We start from the raw sequence: 20,440 nt of genomic DNA, 5'->3' as shown, positions 1-20,440 counted from the left end.
CAGCTAGCCATCTCAAGCCGGCTATGTAAGCTTTAGACTAGTCAGCTCTCTGACAGCTGTGTGAACAAACACACATACCCTTTCTTGCAATCTATCGGTTCAAATGTCATTCACAAAATATATCGCAACGTACTATATAATCGTAAACGAGTTATGCTAGATAGCATGTAGCTAACATAACAACAAACCTGCGCTATTGATCAGTTCACGAACATCACTTATTTGCGCTGCACATTAGCGTAGATGGTTGGTACGTTCCAGTACAGTCGATGGAAGTCAGCTTTAGGACATGAACTCTGTTAATGTGAAATAAAATTAAAATCTGTTAATCAGATGTATGTTGAAATTTGAATATTATGCAATTTGTTACTTCTTCAAAATATACGATAACTGTTCCTGATTCTAATTTAATCGACATGATATAGTAGATTTTAATTAGGAATCTGAGTACCTTTATTCTGAAAACAGTTAACGAAGACCGGAAGTGAATACACTCTTAACGAATGATTTCAATTGTGTAAAGTCAACTTATTTAAATACATTTTGTCGCAAGTTATTTGTTATAAATACTTTCAAAGTAGCTACGTTTGATCTCTAAACGTTTATACGTCAACGGATGCAAGTGTTGATCTTTTGTCTCAGACAAGTGGACTATGTGGATAAGATTACGAAGATCATTGAATGGATTTTATAACCGCGTTGACCCACTTATAGTCCGGTGTATTGGACACAAGGTGAATGCATATTACTTTTCTAAAAAGGTGTTGCATGTGGATTGCAAGTTGAAGTGCGACTTGAAGTTACAAATTCATCGTAAAATAAATTACTGATTCACTCTATTGTTCTCTACGTCTCTTCCTGTCTTTCTTCAGCGGTTGTACACATTTCATTCTCCTGGTGTGGCTGAATGCATCCCAGCCATACCTACAGACTACAGACTCACTGTGCAGGAATGTGTCACGTTATGGACAAGACATTTCCAGCTGCGAGGTGTCTCAGAACCACGTCTGTCCAGCCAATATATCATTGCACATTTGCTGGGCGTTAAAACAGTGAGTTTCCAGGAACGTGGCCAAGGGACCCAGAGTGGGTCGTGCTAATTTCTTCAGCACTGTCCGTGGTAGATAATTAGGATAACTGAAAGGGTGGTATTGTCTTGTCACACTCCATTAACCTTTTGTGCTGGGTGAAGTGTCTACAAGTTAAGTCATGGTTGTTCTTTGATGAATTCACTCTCCAGCGTACAGGTAGGTAGTAGGTATGGTGAGTGCTTTCTGATTAAGGAAGCAATGTGGTAAGAAGGATTATTGCTTGACCAGATGAGGAAATTCATTATGACGCATTAGAGCCATGTCAAACCGGTTCATCTAAAAAGTCCCACCCACTTGACTACATGAAATAGCAGATGGCTTTAATTGACCCCATTATGAGAAATGTTAAGTAATGGACCGTCTAACCTTCTCTGTGGTTGTCTTCCATATCACACTACCTCTTTCCTCCTAGTTAGAGAGCCTTGGGCAGGACAGACTGGCTGAATTCCTGACACACAAACAGATGGAGCAGACATGGAAGCTCTGTACCAGACGTCTTACCAGGTACATAGTGTATTTTAGATTTCACATGCTACAGTCTACAGGAGGCTGGTGGCACCTTAATTGGGGAGGACAGGCTCATAACAATGGCTGGAACGGAATTAATTGAATGGTACAAAACACGTTTAAATGCGATTGATTCCATGATAAATTCTCCAGTCCGACTGTGACTTGACCTGTTGTTCTGTCTCAGTGAATAACCACAACTCTGGTGCATAATGTAGCCCCCATCATATGAACAAGTGAGTTGTGCTGTGTGTTCAGAATGCCGGTGCAGTATGTGATTGAAGAGTGGGATTTTCGAGATCTGACCCTTAAGATGAGTCCTCCGGTGTTCATTCCTCGACCTGAAACTGAGGTGTGGGAGAATACACACCAACACACACTCAAAATATAGTCCATTCTGTGACTTCTGAAATTACAGTTTAGAGACACCACTGTGGCTGTGCGTCTGTTTGAGCAGGAGCTGGTTGGCCTAATGCTTGCAGATCTCCAAGTGAAGCAGGGGACTGGAGTTAGTGAGGAGGCCAATCTTCGATGCCTTGAAGTGGGCTGTGGCACTGGTGCCATCTCCCTCAGTTTGCTTAACTCCCTTCCACAGGTGAGCTCTTCTTGCTCTTACTTTCCTATTATGTTCCTGGACCTATGAGCTCCATGACTCAAAAAACTCCCACATCTCAGTTTCTCTCTCTCTCTCTCAGCTCAGAGCGATCGCTTTGGATAAAAACAAAGATGCTGTGGAACTCACAGTGGAAAACGCACATAGGTAAATATCAAAACACAAGATTGAAATAGTTGTATTTTTTTCTTGTAATGTGACCACAGAACTCTGCATGTTACAGTTTGGGGCTCCAGGACCGACTCGAGGTTCACCATATGGATGTAATAAGAGGTAAGGTCAATGGGGACAGGAGGGATATTATGACATTGTTTTCGAAAAGACTAATCGAGTGTGGTTGTTTTTATGTTTTAGATGCAGACATGATTGTGAGAATGTGCAGTCCGGTCTCAGTTTTAGTCAGCAACCCTCCGTACCTGTTCTCGGAGGATATGGCATCTCTGGATCCTGAAGTCCATAAGTGAGATGAGCTTTCAGTCACACACTCAGAGATGGTTAGAGCAAATGTGTTCAAGCATGATGTCGCCATTTCAGTTCATCCACCATGGTAATGTCGTGAACTGGGTAGGACTTCCAACTTCATTGGCTGTTCCTTTCTGATGACCCAGTTGGACACAACCAACCAAGTCATCAGAAGGGATGCAACTCTATTTATAGTGACATTGATTACTTTCACGCACAGGGTCTATCAGTGCCCAAACACTTACCCTTTTGATCAAGGGCAAACGGCAGGTTGAACTAGGATTAGAAACCGTGACCCTTCTGTTGCTGGCCCAACTCCCTTGACCCATGAAGGATATCTGCTATCCTTCAAACATGGAAATGTTGATATTCGTCTGTATTCTGATATTATAAAACATTAGAATGACTTTACAATAGAATTTTTTACCAACTAGCAAATTTATATCAGTTATCAACCCAAAGGACAGCTCACAGTTTGGTGCTCCACCCCCTGAATGGTCTGGGTTATAAAACAGCCACTCAGAAATCACATAGACGTTTGAAAACTATGCTGCTTATTATGCTTCCAAATGTTGAATATGTACAAAAATCTCTGTGGTGAACCATTCAGTCAAAAACAAAATGTATTTTCTTGCCACAGATTCTGAATTGGATTGAGGTCTGGGGCTTTCACTGGGCCATTCTAGGACACTCAGTTTGTTGTTGTTAAACCACTCCAGTGTAACCTTGACTTGTGTGTTTGGAATCTCTGTCTTGCTGAAAGGTGAACCCCCCAGCCCAGTCCAAGGTATCTTGCAGGCTTTTCCTCCAAGATTTTCTAATCCCTAATTTTGTCAATCAATGCCAATGAAAAGCATCCCAATAGCAAAGTGCTGATAACACCATGCTTTATAACGGGGATATTATGCTCAGTGACTTTAGGCAGAGTCGTGATTGTGGCGTGTTCTTTCAGTGTTTCTATAGTGGAGGGTTTATGGTGTAAAAACCAATCAGTCCATCAATCAATGACATTTATTTATAAAGCCCTTTTTACATCAGCATTTGTAAAAAGGGCAAAGCGCTTGGACAGCAGCCACGATTGACTCTCTAGGACCTTCCAGTAACTGGTGTATATAATGTGAGATCATGTGACACTTAAGTCAATGTTTGTAAAAAAAAAAAAAGAAGTTGATTTAAGTAAACTAGAAAGCCAAATAAATCTAAAAAATCTCAGAATTTGCAACAACAAAGGTAAGTGGAAAATTAGGTCTTATGATAAAAATCATTTAAAAAAAGATAATATACTTTTGGTTTTACGAACATTGTCATTTTGTGTAAATCATTGTCAGAACATCCCAAGTAACACATTTTAGTTCCAGATTGAACCACTATAAAATGTGATAAAGTATACTTACACAATTAACTCTAAATATGTAAATGTTGCGGAAATAAATAGGCCTAGCACAAACAAATAAACATTTCTTTAAAAATCAATCAATATATGAAAGATGCCCTTTTTTATTTGAAAACCTGGCTCCTGAATGTTCAACACAGCCCTGACTACTTAACCTCAAGGTGGGCTCGATGACGCTGCCCATGCTGCCACAGACACACTGATTGGACTGATACACATTTCAGGCCTCTTTCCATCTCTGTCGTCTCGGACGCACTTCACAAACAAACACTCTTAAAATGAGTTTGACAGGTATGTGCTATCAATAATCCTCATTGTTGCCCCTTTCCAGGTTTGAGGATCATGATGCTTTGGATGGAGGTGTTGATGGAATGCAGGTGATAAGACACATTCTAACCCTGGCTCCACAGCTCCTGTCGAATAACGGGTAATAACGGGGACTCTGTGTGTGAATGCCTCAGGGGTTATTTTTTACAGGAAACTGCCTGTATTCATTCATTTCGATGTGCCATTTTGTGGCCCACACCAAGAAGCTTTCTGCATAGTCATCGTGTCAGTACTTAATCTCTGTTGTTGAAGTGTCACTTCTGTATTTTCCTGTTTTCTCCTCTCCATCAGTCGTGTGTACTTGGAAGTTGACCCACGTCATCCACCGTTCATTCAGCTGTGGGCAGAGGGCGGTGAACGAGGGCTACGCTACGTCCACACACACCACGATTTCACCGGCAGGTCGGACGCAAATCAGCAGACCGCTGTGTCTCGGTGACATCTACAACATACCTGCCTCTTTAATGGAGTGTGAGCAAACGTGCTGTTCAATGTTGTTTGTCCCTCCTAGGCCTCGGTTCTGCGTCCTTGAAAATGACAACGCGACATATATCAAGACTAGGACCAGCATTTAGAGACCGCCTGAGATCTGGATCCTGTTTCCGTGGCCCCTGGCCGACCTACCAGAGCCCCAACACCTCCATCCCCCCGCCCCGTACGCATGCGTACCAGTCCCCCCCATAAAAGTTCAAACTCACAAACCCCAACAAACATATATTGTATATAAATTTTTACCTGGGGACATTAATGTGGCTGCTAATGTGTGTTTGTGTGGCAATAAGAGTAAATGGTAGGGAGGGAGGGAGGGAGGGAGAGAGAGAGGGGGAGAGAGAGAGAGAGAGAGCACTAGGCTGAAGGTAATTACTGAGAGGCTTTACTTAGAATCCTCCCTCTTAGAATTTCACCCTCCCAGGAAACGTGCAATAGTTCTGCGAATCGACTGATTCCCCCTCCTCCCACTGACTCGCCCGCTGACTCAGATTCCCCTCTTACACAAAAACACATTGGATCCAGCCCTCCTCTGAGTGCCTCGGCCACCTCCTAGATCCTGCTGTACACGTAGTTTGCCGTGAGTGAGTGTGAGGCTCGGCCCGCCGTCTGTTATGAAGGTAACCTCGGATGTTGACTTACAAACCCAGAGTGGGCACACTACACCATGCAACCCACTGGGGTTTCCCTCTGCACAGTCAGGCCTATAGAGTTTCTTCTGGAATTCGAAACACGAGAAGACAACGGGGCGTTGAAGACAAAAGAGTTGGATTCATTTTGAATATTGTGTTTTTATATACATATAGAAAAGGGAATATGTACAGAGTGGGGGGTAAAAAATAGGACAAATAAAAAAATGAAATGACAAAACACTGAAGGTACATCTTACTGGGAAACGATTCACTGCTCAGAAACAGGATAGACAGTGTGCCCACAGCACGATGGGCGGGGAGAACGGAGGCTGCTCCCGTATCCCTCAGCACCAGGAGTCACAACACTTAGCACCGCATTTGGGTTTCCAGTGAATCTCCTGCGGCGAGATACGCAGAAACCCACTTCCCTCTGAGAAATCCAAAACCAGACAGTGTTTTCTGAGAGGCTTTTTCCTAAACATGGTTTTATAAACAAGCACATGTCCTATGGGGCTCTGTTGGTTTCCAGCTGACCGGGACCTCTTTCCCTCAAAGTCTGGTTGAACTGTTCAATTTAGCCAGTGACTTATTTCCCCCCAAGGTTCAGTAGAATGATTTAACTGAGTTCACCGCCGCTGTTCAGACCAGAATGTCCTCATACCTGAAAGGGGTAGTCCCGCAGAAATCGCACAAGTGGGCATGGCAGAGGCAGCTGGTCGGGACAGTCTGTGCTGCGGTTGATAGTGAGGCGTGCCAGGTGCTGTAGGGAGGGGAAGGCCTGGGGCTTGAGAAGGGCCCGCTTGAGCTTCAGCACTATCGTGTTCTCCTGAGCCGGCCTCTGTTGGTGCTTGCCGCCATGCGTCTCCTCCGCCTTTCCTTGATCCACCTTCCTCCCCGGCCCCACGTAGTACTGGATCAGGCTGGGCACGTCGGGGAAGGACAGCAAGCTGGGCCGGGCGGGTGAGCTGGAGTCAAGCAGAAACCGCGCTCCGCTGTACTGGATGCGTATGCTGGTGGGTCCGCGTGCCGTCCTGACTGACAGGGTCAGCATGTAAAGGGGGTGGCTGCTGTCTCGAATCAGAAATGCCCCTTCTGCTGCAGCCTGGAGGGCTGAGTGAGCCTGACCCGCCGTGATTGCTCCCCAGTACCAGCCTTTAGAGTGAGAGTGATAAGTCAATGGTTATTCACTTATTCGATGGTGTAGATTTAAGCAATACAGCTAGAGTAGAATGGTGAAATTGAAACGCAATAATGAAGATCATTTCAACATCAATCAACACAGTGTTTCACAGAGTTGGACTGGCTGACAGTTTGAACGTTGCATTTGCATTACCTGAGGTGTCAAGGTAGAAGAAGTTGTTGGCAATGGTGCACAGGTCTTTTGTGGGGTCCCACTGAGTGGGGGTGCTGTGAAGGCAGTGAGGGGAGGAGACGCTCCCTGTCAGCATACCTAAGGGACCCTCTGTGGATGTACCAGACAGCAGCGGCCTGGGGCTGTACAAAAAAATACAGCAGTAATGAGCACAGGACCTGGGGCAGGCAGGGTGTATAGGCTTTCCCGACAGGTTAAACCATTCATTACATCATCCTTTTATTGGATAATCCTGACACTGTCATAGGCCAATTAATCCACTTTTTTTGGGGCCTCAAACTACTGGTCATTTGGGAGTGGTGGCTTTACTAGACTTAACATCTTGACATTAAAACTTAGACGGCTCCTTGCCTCCCTCGGTTTAACACTGACAGGGACAAGGGGGCTTTCACATTAAGCAAACTGTTGTGTGAATTTATTGACATGTTCTGAAACGAGAATTTATCTGTTTAAATAGGCAATTTTATGAAATTAATCCACATAAGTGCATTTTCCAGGCTACATAAAACACCTTCCAAAGACAATGTTAAAAATAGTCACAATATCTTTATGTTGTCATAGCCACGAAAAGCACTACCGTTTGCAACCATGAAAAACACCTTAAATTTATTTTTAGGGGTTATACAAGTTTTGTTACATTGAACTGCTTATAAATAATAGAACGTTATGCAAGTCTCGTATACTGCTTTATATTTATTGTAATGTGCTTAATTAAGTTGACTTGTCAAAGTAGTGATTTATAGATTTAGTTTAGATGTTTTCAGAATTTAGATATGTATATTATGTTTAATGCTAGACATTAAACTAAGCATAGAATATATTGTATAGATTAATAGTTAAAATAAAAATAGAAAAAATAGTCTAACGTGTTTCACTCCGCTGTATAGTGTTACGACTTTGAAAATTACTGATATAGACCCGAATGTATAGGCTGACTCTAGCATACAGGGATGATTAGCTAATCCTACCCTTTTAGTTGGTTTATGTCATTAATGTGCCTGTTTTAACTAACCTCTGGTTTTGAGCTATGTTTTGATGAAGAGCTTGTAAGCATTGATTTTAACTAATGCTTCTATTGCTAATTGTCGCTTGGTGGTAGTACATAAATTAAGTGGGGAAAACATTGTAAAATTATTATTACTTCACTAAATTGTCTTTGATTAAACAATGCTTCAAAAAATCATATATTTAGCCTATAGTTATAAATGATAGTGTTACACGCCTGACATACAGTAAAAAATAATACTTAAAGTAGGCCTAATTAAACTGCCGTATTCGATTCATTTAAATGGGAAGACAAATACATAAAAAATACCAATAGAAGGGGGACAAAAAACGTTTTTTACCCTTAAATCCGTTTCGATTTAATAAACATCCACATGGATCATATTAAATTCGGTATATTGTCTGAGATTAACATATTGCAATAAATGTTTAGGTCATGTTACGGCAAAGATAAACTCAACTTCTTTGGCATTTGTCATTTTGGATAGTTTTCTTATATCAACATGATGACATCAAACATTAACAAAAGAATGAGAACTTACCCTTGAACACAAAGAATCATTATGGTCTTCGATTGCCCGCAATCGTCCACAATGCAAGCTTTAGCGAAACTATAGCCGGTCGAAACAAAGGAATTATTTTATTTTTATTAATTTCCCACGCAGCAGTTCAGGGAATAAGAGAAAACGGGTCCGAATATCCGATATGTTAATAGACTTTCTGACAATGATTAACGAATTGAAAAACAATGTAATGTATAATTTAGTCAGACAATAAATACGGAGATGCAGTGCGTTGAGTGTTCTCTCGAGAATGGGTTGAAAGCGTGTGAAGGAGAGATTGGGGATTTGCTTTTAAAATTCACCAATTCCAAGAATTCTATTCTGAGAACGGTTCAGCACACCAGCGCCTCTGACGTCATGCGGAGCCGCAACTTCTCCTGTTTTAATTTGGCTCCAAACCTTTATATTTTATTTTAAAAACCTGTGATTGTGAAAGCCCGTGTGAAAAAGATCATTCCTGGTGACGAATCTATGTTCATTGTCATTTTGTAGCCCGTCGGTCTGCTGTGCTCGCTGCTCTACTAGGAATCCGACTGTACCTTCCCCCTAGCTACTTTCCAAGAAACATGGTGCGCTTATCCCCGCCTACCGAGCCGGCAGCCTGCCCTCTACTCGTTCTAGGAATTGAATCACTAGAATAATGGATATGCGGAATGCTTGAGCTATTTCCAGTAATATAGATCTTCGTCTCTATGATGGACTGGTTCAGTAGGGTAAGATTTGAAACAAACTGTTGAGTTAAGCTGTAAATAAGTTAATCATCAGTCCTGACCCGACTCGGTGTTTATAAATTCAGCTGATTCTTATACTCTATGTTTTAGCTTTGAGTCTTTCTCTTTATCGTTTCATTTGCTTCCGTTTAAGAAAAGCTTTGGAACCAAATCTGCTGAATGAATTTGGAAATACACAGGTGTACAGGCCAAGTTATCTTTGATCACATTAATATTAAATCATCAAATCAGTTAATTTAATTAATGAAAGGCTTCATACTTGTTTATTGTGTATTCCCAGGACAGGCAAAGACCTCATCGGCAGAATTCTGTTAAAGTAGCGTCACAAGACACGATGACAGAATATAATACGTTGCTTTAGTTCAGAAACATCAGGTCACAATTGCTAGGGGTCCGGGTTGGTGTGCCTGTATTCAGTGCTAGCATGTCAATAGCAAATGTCATGTCATTTTCTCTGACACTGTGTGACTAATGCTAATAGTTAATTCAGTTAATGAGAAATTACTTGCAGAATATGCATTCAGAGACTTTTGCAAATAACATACTCATTTTTAAACCTCAAATTTTTGGGCTGGATGTTTAATATGTTGTTTATATGTGCAGATACGTGGTTAGGAATCCTGGGCCCCCCGATAATATATTTGCCTGGGCCCCCTCAGTTATTGATGACATTGACATTATTACGATCGGTCCCATCTGCATATTTCTACCCACTGAGCAAAATCATGTAAGCAACGACTTTTCAACGTTTAGTCCTAATATGGGAGCTCCCTGAATGTAGTTTTTGGTTATCTATCTGTAAACCATCTACATTAACATAATTTCAACTTTGTATTTTTCAAATGGGTGCACACCTACACCCCCCATACACACCCACCTCACACAGACACACACTCGCAATCAAACTAAAAACTATCATGGATAGCGGCGACCGCAGCACAGTGATCTGGAAAAAAATGAGACAACTGCACTTTTTTCTTTCCTTTCCAAAAAAGGTTGAAAAGGAAGTTTTTGAGTGAGGAACACAAGGGTTAAAATTAAGAGACCACTGCAAATTGAACGCTTCTGTTCCTCACTCAAAACTTTCCTTTTCAAAAATGTGCAGTGGTCTCTTAATGTTTTTCGGAGCTGTGTAAGGGATACCACTTCCACATAGTTGTCTTTTGATACCAGTTCCTCCAGTAGTTGACCTCAAGGTGGCAGTCTGGGTAATTCAATCCTGTTTTGTAGTTTAAATTTCAGCTTCCATTCTTGTGGCAGAGCTGCAATGATCTGAATATACTTTTGAACCAAAAATGATTCTCCATTTACCTCAAAGAGTTGCTTGTAAGGAAGAATTTTACTGTCTGTACAAGTTATGTCTTGATAACAAACTTGATACCTTTCTTATACATTTTTTTCTTTGAAAATTGGTTTTACCTTCTGTTAATGTATTTCAATTTAGCCATATTATTTGCTCTAATATCTGATCGGGATCTTCTAGAAGATAGAACTGGAATTGTAACCAAATCTGTTTGGATTCATTTAAAAAGGTAGATGTTTTAAGCAGTATTCCATCATTCATCCATTTAAAATGACACGTTTAGTTCTGTGGAAAGAGCCCCCTTTTAAACATTGGATGAGGCTCTCTTATTAGCCTGCTTGAAAATCATTTTGGAGAATGATTTATAGCCCAGACATTTAATAACTCCTCCCAACTCATATTTGTTGTATAAATATGCCAGTTTAACATCTGGTTTACCAATCCAAACAAAGAAACATTGTTTTTTTAACTACATTACTTTAATAAAATATTATCTGGGTTTAGGTAGTGCCATGAATGAATCAGTGAATTGTGAGATCACCAAGGAAAATTGACAAAGTAAATAGGAAATTGAAGCTTTGGAAAGGACTGTATCTAAAAATGTTGGTAAAGTTGCCTTTGTAGACCTTGGTAGACCAAGGCAACTTTACCAAAATTGTTAGATAGTCCTTTTACTTTGCCAATTTTCCTATCAAAGATATTAGTGGTGAGATCTGTATGTTTTTGGTATATGTTTACCAAGGATATCCACTTCACCATTAGCCCACCTGACAGGACCACAATGCAATTTAAATCTTGTACCTTTTAATGATCCAATGTGCATTTTATCATGACTGGGTTTTAGTCCAGAAAGATTGGAAAGTTTATCTAGGTCCTCAATGAGGCAGCAAAGTAATTCAAATTTGGACTTACTAGAAAACTTGCATGGTGACCTTTGTTTTCAACACTTAGATTTTCTGAACCTTGTGTTTATTACTTGTTGTGCCTCTTCAGCAGCTAGCATTTCAAACAGTATAACGAATAAATATGGGGACAATGGACTTCCATGTTTGACACCTCATTATTTATAATTCTACATCTGGGGTTACTATACCACACCTTCACCCACTGAACAAACACGTCTATAACAAACAGTCTTTTAGACATTTTTTCTACAACACATTATAACACATTTTATTTTATTCAGAATTCCTCTCATTCATATTAGCTTTTTTTTACAAACATATTTGAAACAAAATATTTAGTGGTGACGAGCATGGTATGGACAACACTTTAGGGAAACTTGGCAGAGGTATCTTTAATACGACCCATGGGCCTTTCATGTTTGTCAGTAAATGTGTGCCTGCATGTGTCAGTGTGTTAGAGTTTGTGTTTTAGAGTGACATGAAAAGAGAAAAGACAAATTAATTTAAGTTTATCTTATAGATGGTGCTCATGAAAGGCACGTACATTAACGACAAACTGTTAAAACACAAGCAAAGGATGTGAAAATAAAAATGCCAGGAGCATGTTCTCCTCCTGTCACTTCCTCATTGCCAAACTAGCTGCCAGAGGGCGTGGCGATAGAGGGCGTGGCAATAGAGGGCGTAGCGATAGAGGGCATGGCAATAGAGGGCGTGGGGATAGAGGGAGGATTCAGGGCTGGGGGCTGGCTAGTGGCAGGGAGATGACCAAGCTCTGTCCTCTCTAGGTCTCCGGCCTTCTCTCCCCAGTCGCTGGATCTTTGATGAGACGCTTGCTACCTCTTTTTCCTGCGGGGCCACGAGGTTTGGCAAAGGCCTGTTTGAAGGCGTGCTGCTTAGGATGGACCTCACTGTACAGGAACTCCTCTGTCAACTCATCCCCATTGTCGATCTCAATCTGTAGAGAAGATAACTTCTAATAAATGCACACTTTCAGTAAGTCAGGGAATTATTATATAACGAGAAATACAATTAGTACATTGTGCATTGTATGTACTCGAGGTCATCACCTTCTTGGCAACCTCCAGGTGGTAATCTTTCTCCACCTCATCAAGCAGTCGAATCTTACAACTAGAGTACAGCATCCGCTCTTTAATGCTAACGGTGTACCCTGGCATGGAGTAGATGAACACTGGGGAGCAAAAAAAAAATGTTTTGATATTCTGGTAGAGGACTGGACAAAATATTTTTTGATATTCTGGTAGAGGATTGGACAAAATGTTTTTTGATATTCTGGTAGAGGACTGGACAAAATATTTTTTGATATTCTGGTAGAGGATTGGACAAAATATTTTTGATATTCTGGAAGAGGACTGAACAAAATATTTTTTGACATTCTGGTGAAGGTTACACTTTTTCAATATTATTGCCATGAATAATGATCAGATTAAATAAATGAAGTGGTAGAATAATCAAGACAGTAATGACTGAGACTGACCCACAGATTCCAAGTAGTCTCCTTCATGGTAATGTTTATACAGGAAGAAGTGGTATCTGGGTGTATCCGTTGGGACTCTGCAAGGCAGCCCACTGGTTTCTGTTGGTTCAGAATGGACCAGTTCTATTGTCTCTTTCTCTGTGTCCAATTTCTGCAACAACACAAATATTACACAGGTACTACTAAGATTACTTTATGGCTGAGTGGGCTTTTGGTCAAAATACATGGGTCAGCACATGGAGAATTTAGCTGCAAAATATAGTTCTAGTTCTTTATATGGGTGAGTAACCGCAGCATTTCTGTGAGGCTCACCAGCTGTATGTAGTTGACGTGTTTCTGTGCAAGTTGTTTCAGAGCCCGTTTGGCTGTCTCTTGCAGGGGGAAAGCAAGGCCTTGTAGGTTTTGCTGTTTACTCTCCACGCTGATCTCCATTTTCACCTGCAGGGGGCAGCATTCCCACAAAATACCCACATTTATTATTTGAAAGAAAATTAAGTGACCAGGGATTAGCCAGACTAAAATTCACTCACACAAGGACATGTACACAATGGTAATCATGCACAAACATACACAACACCTGCAGTCTGTAAAGATGCACATTTATCCCCAGAATCTCATTCCTCTGACCGCCCTTCAGAAAAGGAAAAGCGATCTCAAATCTGTTGTGTAATTCTAACTTTCTATTTAGTTTACAATTATTAAGCATTTAGTAGCTGGCTCATTCAGTTGTCTGTGGGGGTATTTAGTGTGCTAGGATTAGCCGTTGACCAACCGGTTTGACTTCATCCCAGTGGTCAATCATGCGGGGTCCCTGAAGAAGCATGGCCATTGTTTACGGGAAACTAGCTTGCCTCTTTGCTTTGATTAATGGGGGAACACTCTGTTCTGTTCTCAACTTGTGAAAACAAATGTGGTACACAGGGACAAGCATGTCTGTCATAACAACTCACCTGCTTCACCCTGCCCTAGAAAAGTAGCGACAACAAAGTTAGCCTCTGTGAACAAACGTTAACAGCGGGTGAATACTATACACATACACTACTGTAAGCTGTGACGACATCGCCGTAGGTGCTTGGCCACCTCACCTCATTGATTTTGATTCTCTGCAGCTCCTGTTCGGCAGCTGTGAGCGGGGCAGGGCCGGAGCTAGACGACACATGGCGCCGGTACCCCTCCAGACAGATGTCCTCCTAATGAGAGCAAACAAGATTTAGGGAAGTCTGTAAGAGGAGCCTTACTATGTCCAGAGGACATCAAAGAGTCTTCGATTGGGATGTAACTGTACCTCCACCGTGCCAAACATCTCGTCCTTCACATGACCGCCACCAAACTCTTTCTTCACTGTGGCACGGGTGGCAGCATACAGCATTTTCTGTCTCACCTGTATTGGACATCAGTGGGTAAACAAGACATGGATAAGTCAAACGTGTTTAAACACAACCCTATGTGTCACTAGGTTCCAACATGGACATACTGGAGACTGGTCAGGGGACCAGGAGATGAAGATCCACTCATATCCTTGTGCATTCTGGGAGTCAAGGCGGTACAGGACGTAGCATGGCTCGTGGTCATCCAGTAGAGGAAGTAGGAAGTGGTCATAGTCCTGGTCCCAGCTCTGTTTCACCTCTCTGAATGCCCCAAGCACCAACTGCTCTGAAAAACACAGCCCAACTCATCACACACCTTGACCTATGCTTTAAACTTTAATTAGATACAGATGCAAGCACTCAATTCCACCAACGCCACTGTAGTACAACCAATAACTGCAGATATCTGATTACATACCTTGATGATAGAAAATTATATTTCTTTAAAAATCACATTGTATTATTCTAAGAGTCAAGCTCTGTCTGAATTTGACTATGTTGCTCCTTTTCAGGATGTGTAACAAGCAAAATTTTCTAATCCCATTGGCAGATGTTTTTGCTTGATTCAACCATTTATTTTCATTTCTTTTGGTAAAAACATTTATTTTGCAGTGATGACATCATTCATCATCTCTTTCATTCCACACTCTACCCTCGAGTGTCTTCTCGTCTTTCACCCTCTACTATGTCAGATGATATTGCATGGCTCAGTTGATAGAGTATGGCACTTGTAACGACAGGTTTGTGAGCTTGACTTCCTCAGGGCAAGAGTAAAAAGTGATGGGAATGTATTTATTCACCACTGAAAGTTGCTCTGGATAAAAGTGTCAGAAACACTTGGTTTAAAGGTGTATTAACACTTAAATCAACTTCAAGGTAATATTAATCTTGCTGGACATTTAGAGCTGAGAGCTGTCATTAGGTAAGATCTGTCCACAATTGCTAGTAGGCTCCATGGCTGTCCTGTTCTTAATGGAGCTCTGAGATCATTCTCAATAACATAAAAACATGATCAAGTGATCGATGTTCACTTGAGTTTGGCTAATCACATAACATATTTTCATATCTATTTCAGGGCATATCTGATTGATCAAAAGATCAATTAGGAAAATAATTATCAGAATTTTTGGTGTCTGAAGGGCTATATTTTTTCACAGGGGTCTCACAGGGTTAAGACTGCATGCACACACAGCCCGAAAGTCCAATGTCCTTGGGAGTTGCAGGCAGATTTCCTGACCATCTCTTAGTGCAGTTGCTATTCTGAGCTCAAACACATTCCTATTCACAGACACACTTTCCATCAGCCATTCTATCTAACTCTCTCTCCCTGCCCCAATCGCTCTCCCACACAGACTCTTGCAGAACTCCTATTGTCATATTGCTGACAGCTGAGAGTTTTCACTACCATAATAGTGTGGGATCAGTCGAGGACACCAGACAAAGAGATTGTGACTTATAAAATCACCCAATGAGTTGACAGAAACAAAAATGACACACTTAGGCTGTTTTCCATAGGTCAGTGATGAAAACATTTTAGATATCCTATTTTTCTTTAAACATTGACATGAAAATATCAGAGAACAGCAAAACAGAAGCCTAACAGCCCAAACAATTAAGATAAACCCCCAAGTAGCCTAATAGCCAAACAACCTCCAGGAAAAAACAACAACAGCGGACTCAACACGCCTCAAACAGGATCTAAAACACAGTGCAGTCAAACGCTTCAGACTGTTGGCCCGAATGGTTCCTGGAGGCAGGCCCAGATGTCAAAGACATAGCCCTCAAATTGCCCAGGCACAGCCCAATAAGAGCCAGGCGTCATGGCCCTATCAGTCAGATAGCGAGGTCTTAGATGTCTGGAGAATGACAAACGGCCAGTGTCAGTGATGATAGGCCCAGACAAGATGTCCCAGACACGATGTAAACATCCCAGACTGTACATCAATAAAATGTCCCTAGAACCTCACAGGCCATCTCGTTGCCTCACGCGCCGCGGAACACACACAGTCTGGCACATAGCCTGAATGCTTTATAGCTTTCACACAGCTGATGAACAGCTGCTTTGCCCATGTGGTAGTTGCTTTTTGGAAAACAAATCATGAATTTTAAGACTTATCTGACATGGCACCTCAGCTTACGGATGGCCCAATGAACATTAGAGTAAGTTCTGGTAGCTGGATGGTTAAGGATTCAGTCTATGTTGTTCAAGTTCACCGAATGGAAGGCATGAATGAAAATGAAAGGCACTCTTACCATTCGCGTTAAATGCCACAATAGTTGCATCAGTTGGAAAATGTAACGGAGCCATCTGGGTAGGCTGGGTAGACTCATTTGGATTCTATCACTTTTTAATGTGAATTCAGTTAACGTTCAAAAGCTCCCTTTAAAAAAAACTGTCCAATAGCCTGCATGTTTGCCCATGGAATAGGTGTACAGGAAAGGGATTTGGGGATTTGAATGCCAAAACATTAAAGTGATAAAAGCGCTCAACTTTGACCTATTTTGCATACCCCACCATACCATGAGACATGGTTTCTTAACTGGAAAACAGTTGTGAGTGATAGTGCCAACAAACAGCTTAGATCTTAGATCATCTGATGTTTTTGTGTTTTACCCACTGTCAGGTGAGACACAGCATGCTATTGAAAACAGCATGGGTGTCATTTCAAACATAACAATCTACTTCATAGAATTGAGCTCTATAATATAGGACACTTTTTTTAAACCCTGTTTGTAAGGATATATTTTCTATTGCTCTGAACCATTAAGAAATTACTGCTTAATGGTATGTTGGAGGAAGCAAAAGATGACAACTTTCAGCACCTTAATATCTTAGATAATTTGGCATCGGACAAAATTCTAAAGGACTATCAAGTAGTGATCAAATTCATTAATCCCTCCTGAAACACCTGGGTCAATATGAACTTTCAAAACAAACGTCTTTGTGCATTCAACCTTTTCCTGTTTTTCTCTAAATGTGTATTATACAGTGAGTCCAGTGAGGCTCAGATGATACTTTCTATCCTTTCCTCAAACCGTTCTGAAATTCAACTTGATCAATGGGATAAACCTTGACAACTTGCCCAGCATTACAAAGTTGAGTACAGTCTCTTTTGCAGTCAGTCTCAAATGAATGACCAAACACCATCTGTACAAAGATATGTCACAGGTTCTCAACATATTGGGAAATGTTTGTTTTTTGTTCAACTCAACAATGTCTCCATTAGCCTCACAAAAACCAGGGATAGAACGGAAGACCAACAGACATCACGGCTAGCTCCCACACACACCAAAAACGTTAATCATTAAGGGACATAAATGGCAAAACAACCCAAAACCTTGATGCACATGGAAAGGTGACCAAGCCTGGCCCCTACTTTTAACACACAAATAAACATACAGTTAGAACAGTTTAATCACATAAAAATGGAAAATCGCAATCAATAATTTCTCAAATGACTAGTAATCCACTATACCATACCAAAACTCCTCCTCCCATCCCATTCACCCCTGACCCCATCTGGGTCCCCAGGGGCACTCACCGTTCTGGATCTGCACCTGGATGAGGCGGACAGCTCCACCCCTTGCCCTGGCCAAGAACTCCCTGAGTTCCGGCGTCACGACCAGAACCAGAAACATGGTGGGTCCGCGAGAAGTCTGTCCCACCCACTGTGTGCTGTGGGGGGTGGGGGAGTTGGGGGATGTTGAGAGACAGAGAAGGTAGCCAAGTCCCAGAGAAGATGGTGGAGATTGAGCCTGGCCAAAGAGAGACAGAATGGGATAACCTGTGGCAATAAAAGCGCTACTAAAGCCTGAGTGACTAAGCACCGTCGGAGGGTCTGAAGTCACTGTGTGAGCGAACAGCTCTCTGAGGGACTATGGTGGTATGAGAGGGGACACAGCTCGAGTAACTAGGACAGGATCATGTGTGTTCAGAGAGGGAACCTGATCCCCCTCACTCCCAAATTTAGCTGCCACTGACTGTCCACAGCCTGACTGTCCAGAGTCCCAGGTCCCCACCCCCACCGTGTTCAGTTCGAAAGACGGACAAGAGACCCAAAAACCTTTGAATCACCTTAGCCCCTGGCCAACTGCTTTCAGAATGTTTGAATCAAATGAGACTTGTACCACTGTTCATTAGGGAAGACAAGGAGCTGGAGCCCAGAGGACCAGTGATCAAGATTGACAGGGAGATGTGTCTAGTGATAATGCATGGTTAACAGGAGTACAGAATAACAATGGGGAAAGTATTGAACCTAGCAGCAGACACTTTGTATTTTTAGGGCCCAGCATCTTTTTTTATTTATTTGTGCCTTTTCTATTAGATAGAATTAAAGGAATAGAAATTAATATAACTTACAAATAATGGATTTGAATGCAGAACACTGTTCTTTTCATTATGCAATATTGTTTGCAGTATTTCTCTGTATTTCGTCTGAAACGTGAATTGCAGTAAAAAAAACTATGATTTAAATTATTACCTAGAAAACCATTTCCAAGGCATTTGTGCAAACCCAAGCACCTTCCGTTTATCTAAGAGAACGAGATGACCAACTAGGCCAAAGACCTTGGTAAAAATCAATGAATATGGCCTCTGTGACATGACAAGATGTGCTGAGTTCATCTGTGCCTGGCCTGTCCCTTTCCCGGAGCATCTCATTTCAGAAGTAATTAAGGTAATAAAAGGTCAATTTGCTACTATTTTAGACATAAAGCTCATTGTTTTTCTCAAGTAAATAACATAAATTATATTTTTTTGGGGAAAATAACTTGTTTGTAATGAACACTGTTGTGTTTTTACATAAAATGGAAGCAAAAATTTCATTTGGGACACAGTGGTGGACACTGATTGTTTAACTTTGTGTATGTTCTGAAAAACTGTCTGGCAGGGTAACATCTATTTCAATGAAGATATTCTTAATTCCCTGACATTTCTAAAATAATTACATTAAATGCAGTTTGTGAACATTACTGCTCCCATGCACATATTTGTGTCCATTGTATATTTTTTGCTCCTGACCTGAATTTTGACTTTTTCAATTATTGACCTTGTTAGTTGCAACAAACAGCTTTGACTAATTTCCTGTTAGATTAAAGGAAGAGTTGGCTCTTTTTGAACCTGGGGCCTATTTACAGATAATCTAGTATAATCCTAGTTCATAGAGATTTTTTGTTTGATTTTTCCTGCAGTATCTCTCTGGGCTAAAATGGAACTGAATGGAGCAACTGATCTAGGGTTTGAAAATATATGATACATTTGGATTTCCAAAATGGGAAGGCCATGGGGTATTGATATACAGTATCTCACAAAAGTGAGTACACCCTTCACATTTCTGTAAATATTTGATTATGTGACAACACTGTAGAAATGACACATTGCTACAATGTAAGTGAGTGTACAGCTTGTATAACAGTGTAAATTTGCTCTCCCCTCAAAATAAATCAACACACAGTCATTAATGTCTAAACCGCTGGCAACAAAAGTGAGTACACCCCCAAGTGAAAATGTCCAAATTGGGCCCAAATAGCCATTTTCCCTCCCCAGTGTCACGTGACTCATTAGTGTTACAAGGTCTCAGGTGTGAATGGGGAACAGGTGTGTTAAATGTGGTGTTATCGCTCTCACACTCTCTCATACTGGTCACTGGAAGTTCAACATGGCACCTCATGGCAAAGAACTCTCTGAGGATCTGAAAAAAATAATTGTTGCTCTACATAAAAATGGCCTAGGCTATAAGAAGATTGCCAAGACCCTGAAACTGAGCTGCAGCACGGTGGCCAAGAACATACAGCGGTTTAACAGGACAGGTTCCACTCAGAACAGGCCTCACCATGGTCGACCAAAGAAGTTGAGTGCACGTGCTTGGCTTCATATCCAGAGGTGGTCTTTGGGAAATAGATGTATGAGTGCTACCAGCATTGCTGCAGAGGTTGAAGGGGTGGGGGATCAGCCTATCAGTGCTCAGACCATACGTCGCACACTGCATCAAATTGGTCTGCATGGCTGTCGTCCCAGAAGGAAGCCTCTTCTAAAGATGATGCACAAGAAAGCAAACAGTTTGCTGAAGACAAGCAGACTTAGGACATAGATTACTGGAACCATGTCCTGTGGTCAGATGAGACAAAGATAAACTTATTTGGTTCAGATGGTGTCAAGCATGTGTGGCGGCAACCAGGTGAGGAGT

At 41.4% G+C, this 20,440-nt stretch overlaps 3 protein-coding genes across 6 annotated transcripts; 1 reads left to right on the top strand and 2 right to left on the bottom strand.

The window, feature by feature from the left end:
- Positions 1-217: 217 nt before the first annotated feature.
- On the bottom strand, positions 218-9,006 carry LOC105025413 (cytokine-inducible SH2-containing protein). Of its 3 annotated transcripts, XM_010896062.3 has the most exons (5): positions 8,434-9,006; positions 6,848-7,008; positions 6,176-6,666; positions 4,847-4,920; positions 218-296 (listed from the first exon to the last, which is right to left on the bottom strand). In XM_010896062.3, exons 1-4 carry the CDS (start codon positions 8,451-8,453, stop codon positions 4,882-4,884), a joined length of 711 nt encoding a protein of 236 aa, XP_010894364.1. In that variant the 5' UTR covers positions 8,454-9,006; the 3' UTR covers positions 218-296; positions 4,847-4,881. The 3 variants fall into 3 exon arrangements, with proteins under 3 accessions (XP_010894364.1, XP_010894363.1, XP_028969610.1); XM_010896061.3 differs by lacking the exon at positions 218-296 and having other exon boundaries at positions 4,802-4,920; XM_029113777.2 differs by lacking the exons at positions 218-296; positions 4,847-4,920 and having other exon boundaries at positions 5,594-6,666; positions 8,434-9,004.
- On the top strand, positions 485-5,618 carry hemk1 (HemK methyltransferase family member 1). The gene is made up of 11 exons (XM_010896058.5): positions 485-734; positions 873-1,052; positions 1,504-1,595; positions 1,857-1,950; positions 2,056-2,193; positions 2,294-2,358; positions 2,435-2,484; positions 2,566-2,671; positions 4,398-4,493; positions 4,685-4,795; positions 4,905-5,618. The coding sequence occupies exons 1-11, from the start codon at positions 654-656 to the stop codon at positions 4,966-4,968; spliced, it is 1,077 nt and encodes a 358-aa protein (XP_010894360.1). The 5' UTR covers positions 485-653; the 3' UTR covers positions 4,969-5,618.
- Positions 9,007-11,541: 2,535 nt separating the features above from the next.
- LOC105025410 (twinfilin-2) lies at positions 11,542-17,922 on the bottom strand. Of its 2 annotated transcripts, XM_010896055.5 has the most exons (9): positions 17,798-17,922; positions 14,363-14,541; positions 14,174-14,269; positions 13,974-14,078; positions 13,839-13,853; positions 13,201-13,326; positions 12,889-13,039; positions 12,461-12,582; positions 11,543-12,348 (listed from the first exon to the last, which is right to left on the bottom strand). In XM_010896055.5, the coding sequence occupies exons 1-9, from the start codon at positions 17,892-17,894 to the stop codon at positions 12,175-12,177; spliced, it is 1,065 nt and encodes a 354-aa protein (XP_010894357.1). In that variant the 5' UTR covers positions 17,895-17,922; the 3' UTR covers positions 11,543-12,174. The 2 variants fall into 2 exon arrangements, with proteins under 2 accessions (XP_010894358.1, XP_010894357.1); XM_010896056.5 differs by lacking the exon at positions 13,839-13,853 and having other exon boundaries at positions 11,542-12,348.
- Between the last annotated feature and the right edge of the window lie 2,518 nt (positions 17,923-20,440).

The sequence above is a fragment of the Esox lucius genome, chromosome 17, assembly GCF_011004845.1.
Source record: "Esox lucius isolate fEsoLuc1 chromosome 17, fEsoLuc1.pri, whole genome shotgun sequence".
Classification (NCBI taxonomy): domain Eukaryota; kingdom Metazoa; phylum Chordata; class Actinopteri; order Esociformes; family Esocidae; genus Esox; species Esox lucius.
Note: the sequence above shows the minus strand (reverse complement) of the source record. Positions and strands in the feature narration are given on the sequence as shown.

Excerpts from the sequence above, each read along its gene's own strand:
- LOC105025410 (XM_010896055.5), bottom strand. The coding sequence starts at position 17,894 with ATGTTTCTGGTTCTGGTCGTGACGCCGGAACTCAGGGAGTTCTTGGCC. Across the intron at positions 14,542-17,797 it reads CCAGGTGCAGATCCAGAACG|AGCAGTTGGTGCTTGGGGCA; the intron begins GTGAGTGCCCCT and ends TGTGTTTTTCAG. Across the intron at positions 12,349-12,460 it reads ACCTGGAGGTTGCCAAGAAG|ATTGAGATCGACAATGGGGA; the intron begins GTGATGACCTCG and ends TCTTCTCTACAG.
- LOC105025413 (XM_010896062.3), bottom strand. The coding sequence starts at position 8,453 with ATGATTCTTTGTGTTCAAGG. Across the intron at positions 6,667-6,847 it reads CTTCTACCTTGACACCTCAG|GCTGGTACTGGGGAGCAATC; the intron begins GTAATGCAAATG and ends CTCACTCTAAAG. Across the intron at positions 4,921-6,175 it reads TGCGGGACTACCCCTTTCAG|GACGCAGAACCGAGGCCTAG; the intron begins GTATGAGGACAT and ends GTCATTTTCAAG.
- hemk1 (XM_010896058.5), top strand. The coding sequence starts at position 654 with ATGTGGATAAGATTACGAAGATCATTGAATGGATTTTATAACCGCGTT. Across the intron at positions 1,951-2,055 it reads TTCCTCGACCTGAAACTGAG|GAGCTGGTTGGCCTAATGCT; the intron begins GTGTGGGAGAAT and ends CTGTTTGAGCAG. Across the intron at positions 2,485-2,565 it reads CCATATGGATGTAATAAGAG|ATGCAGACATGATTGTGAGA; the intron begins GTAAGGTCAATG and ends TTTATGTTTTAG.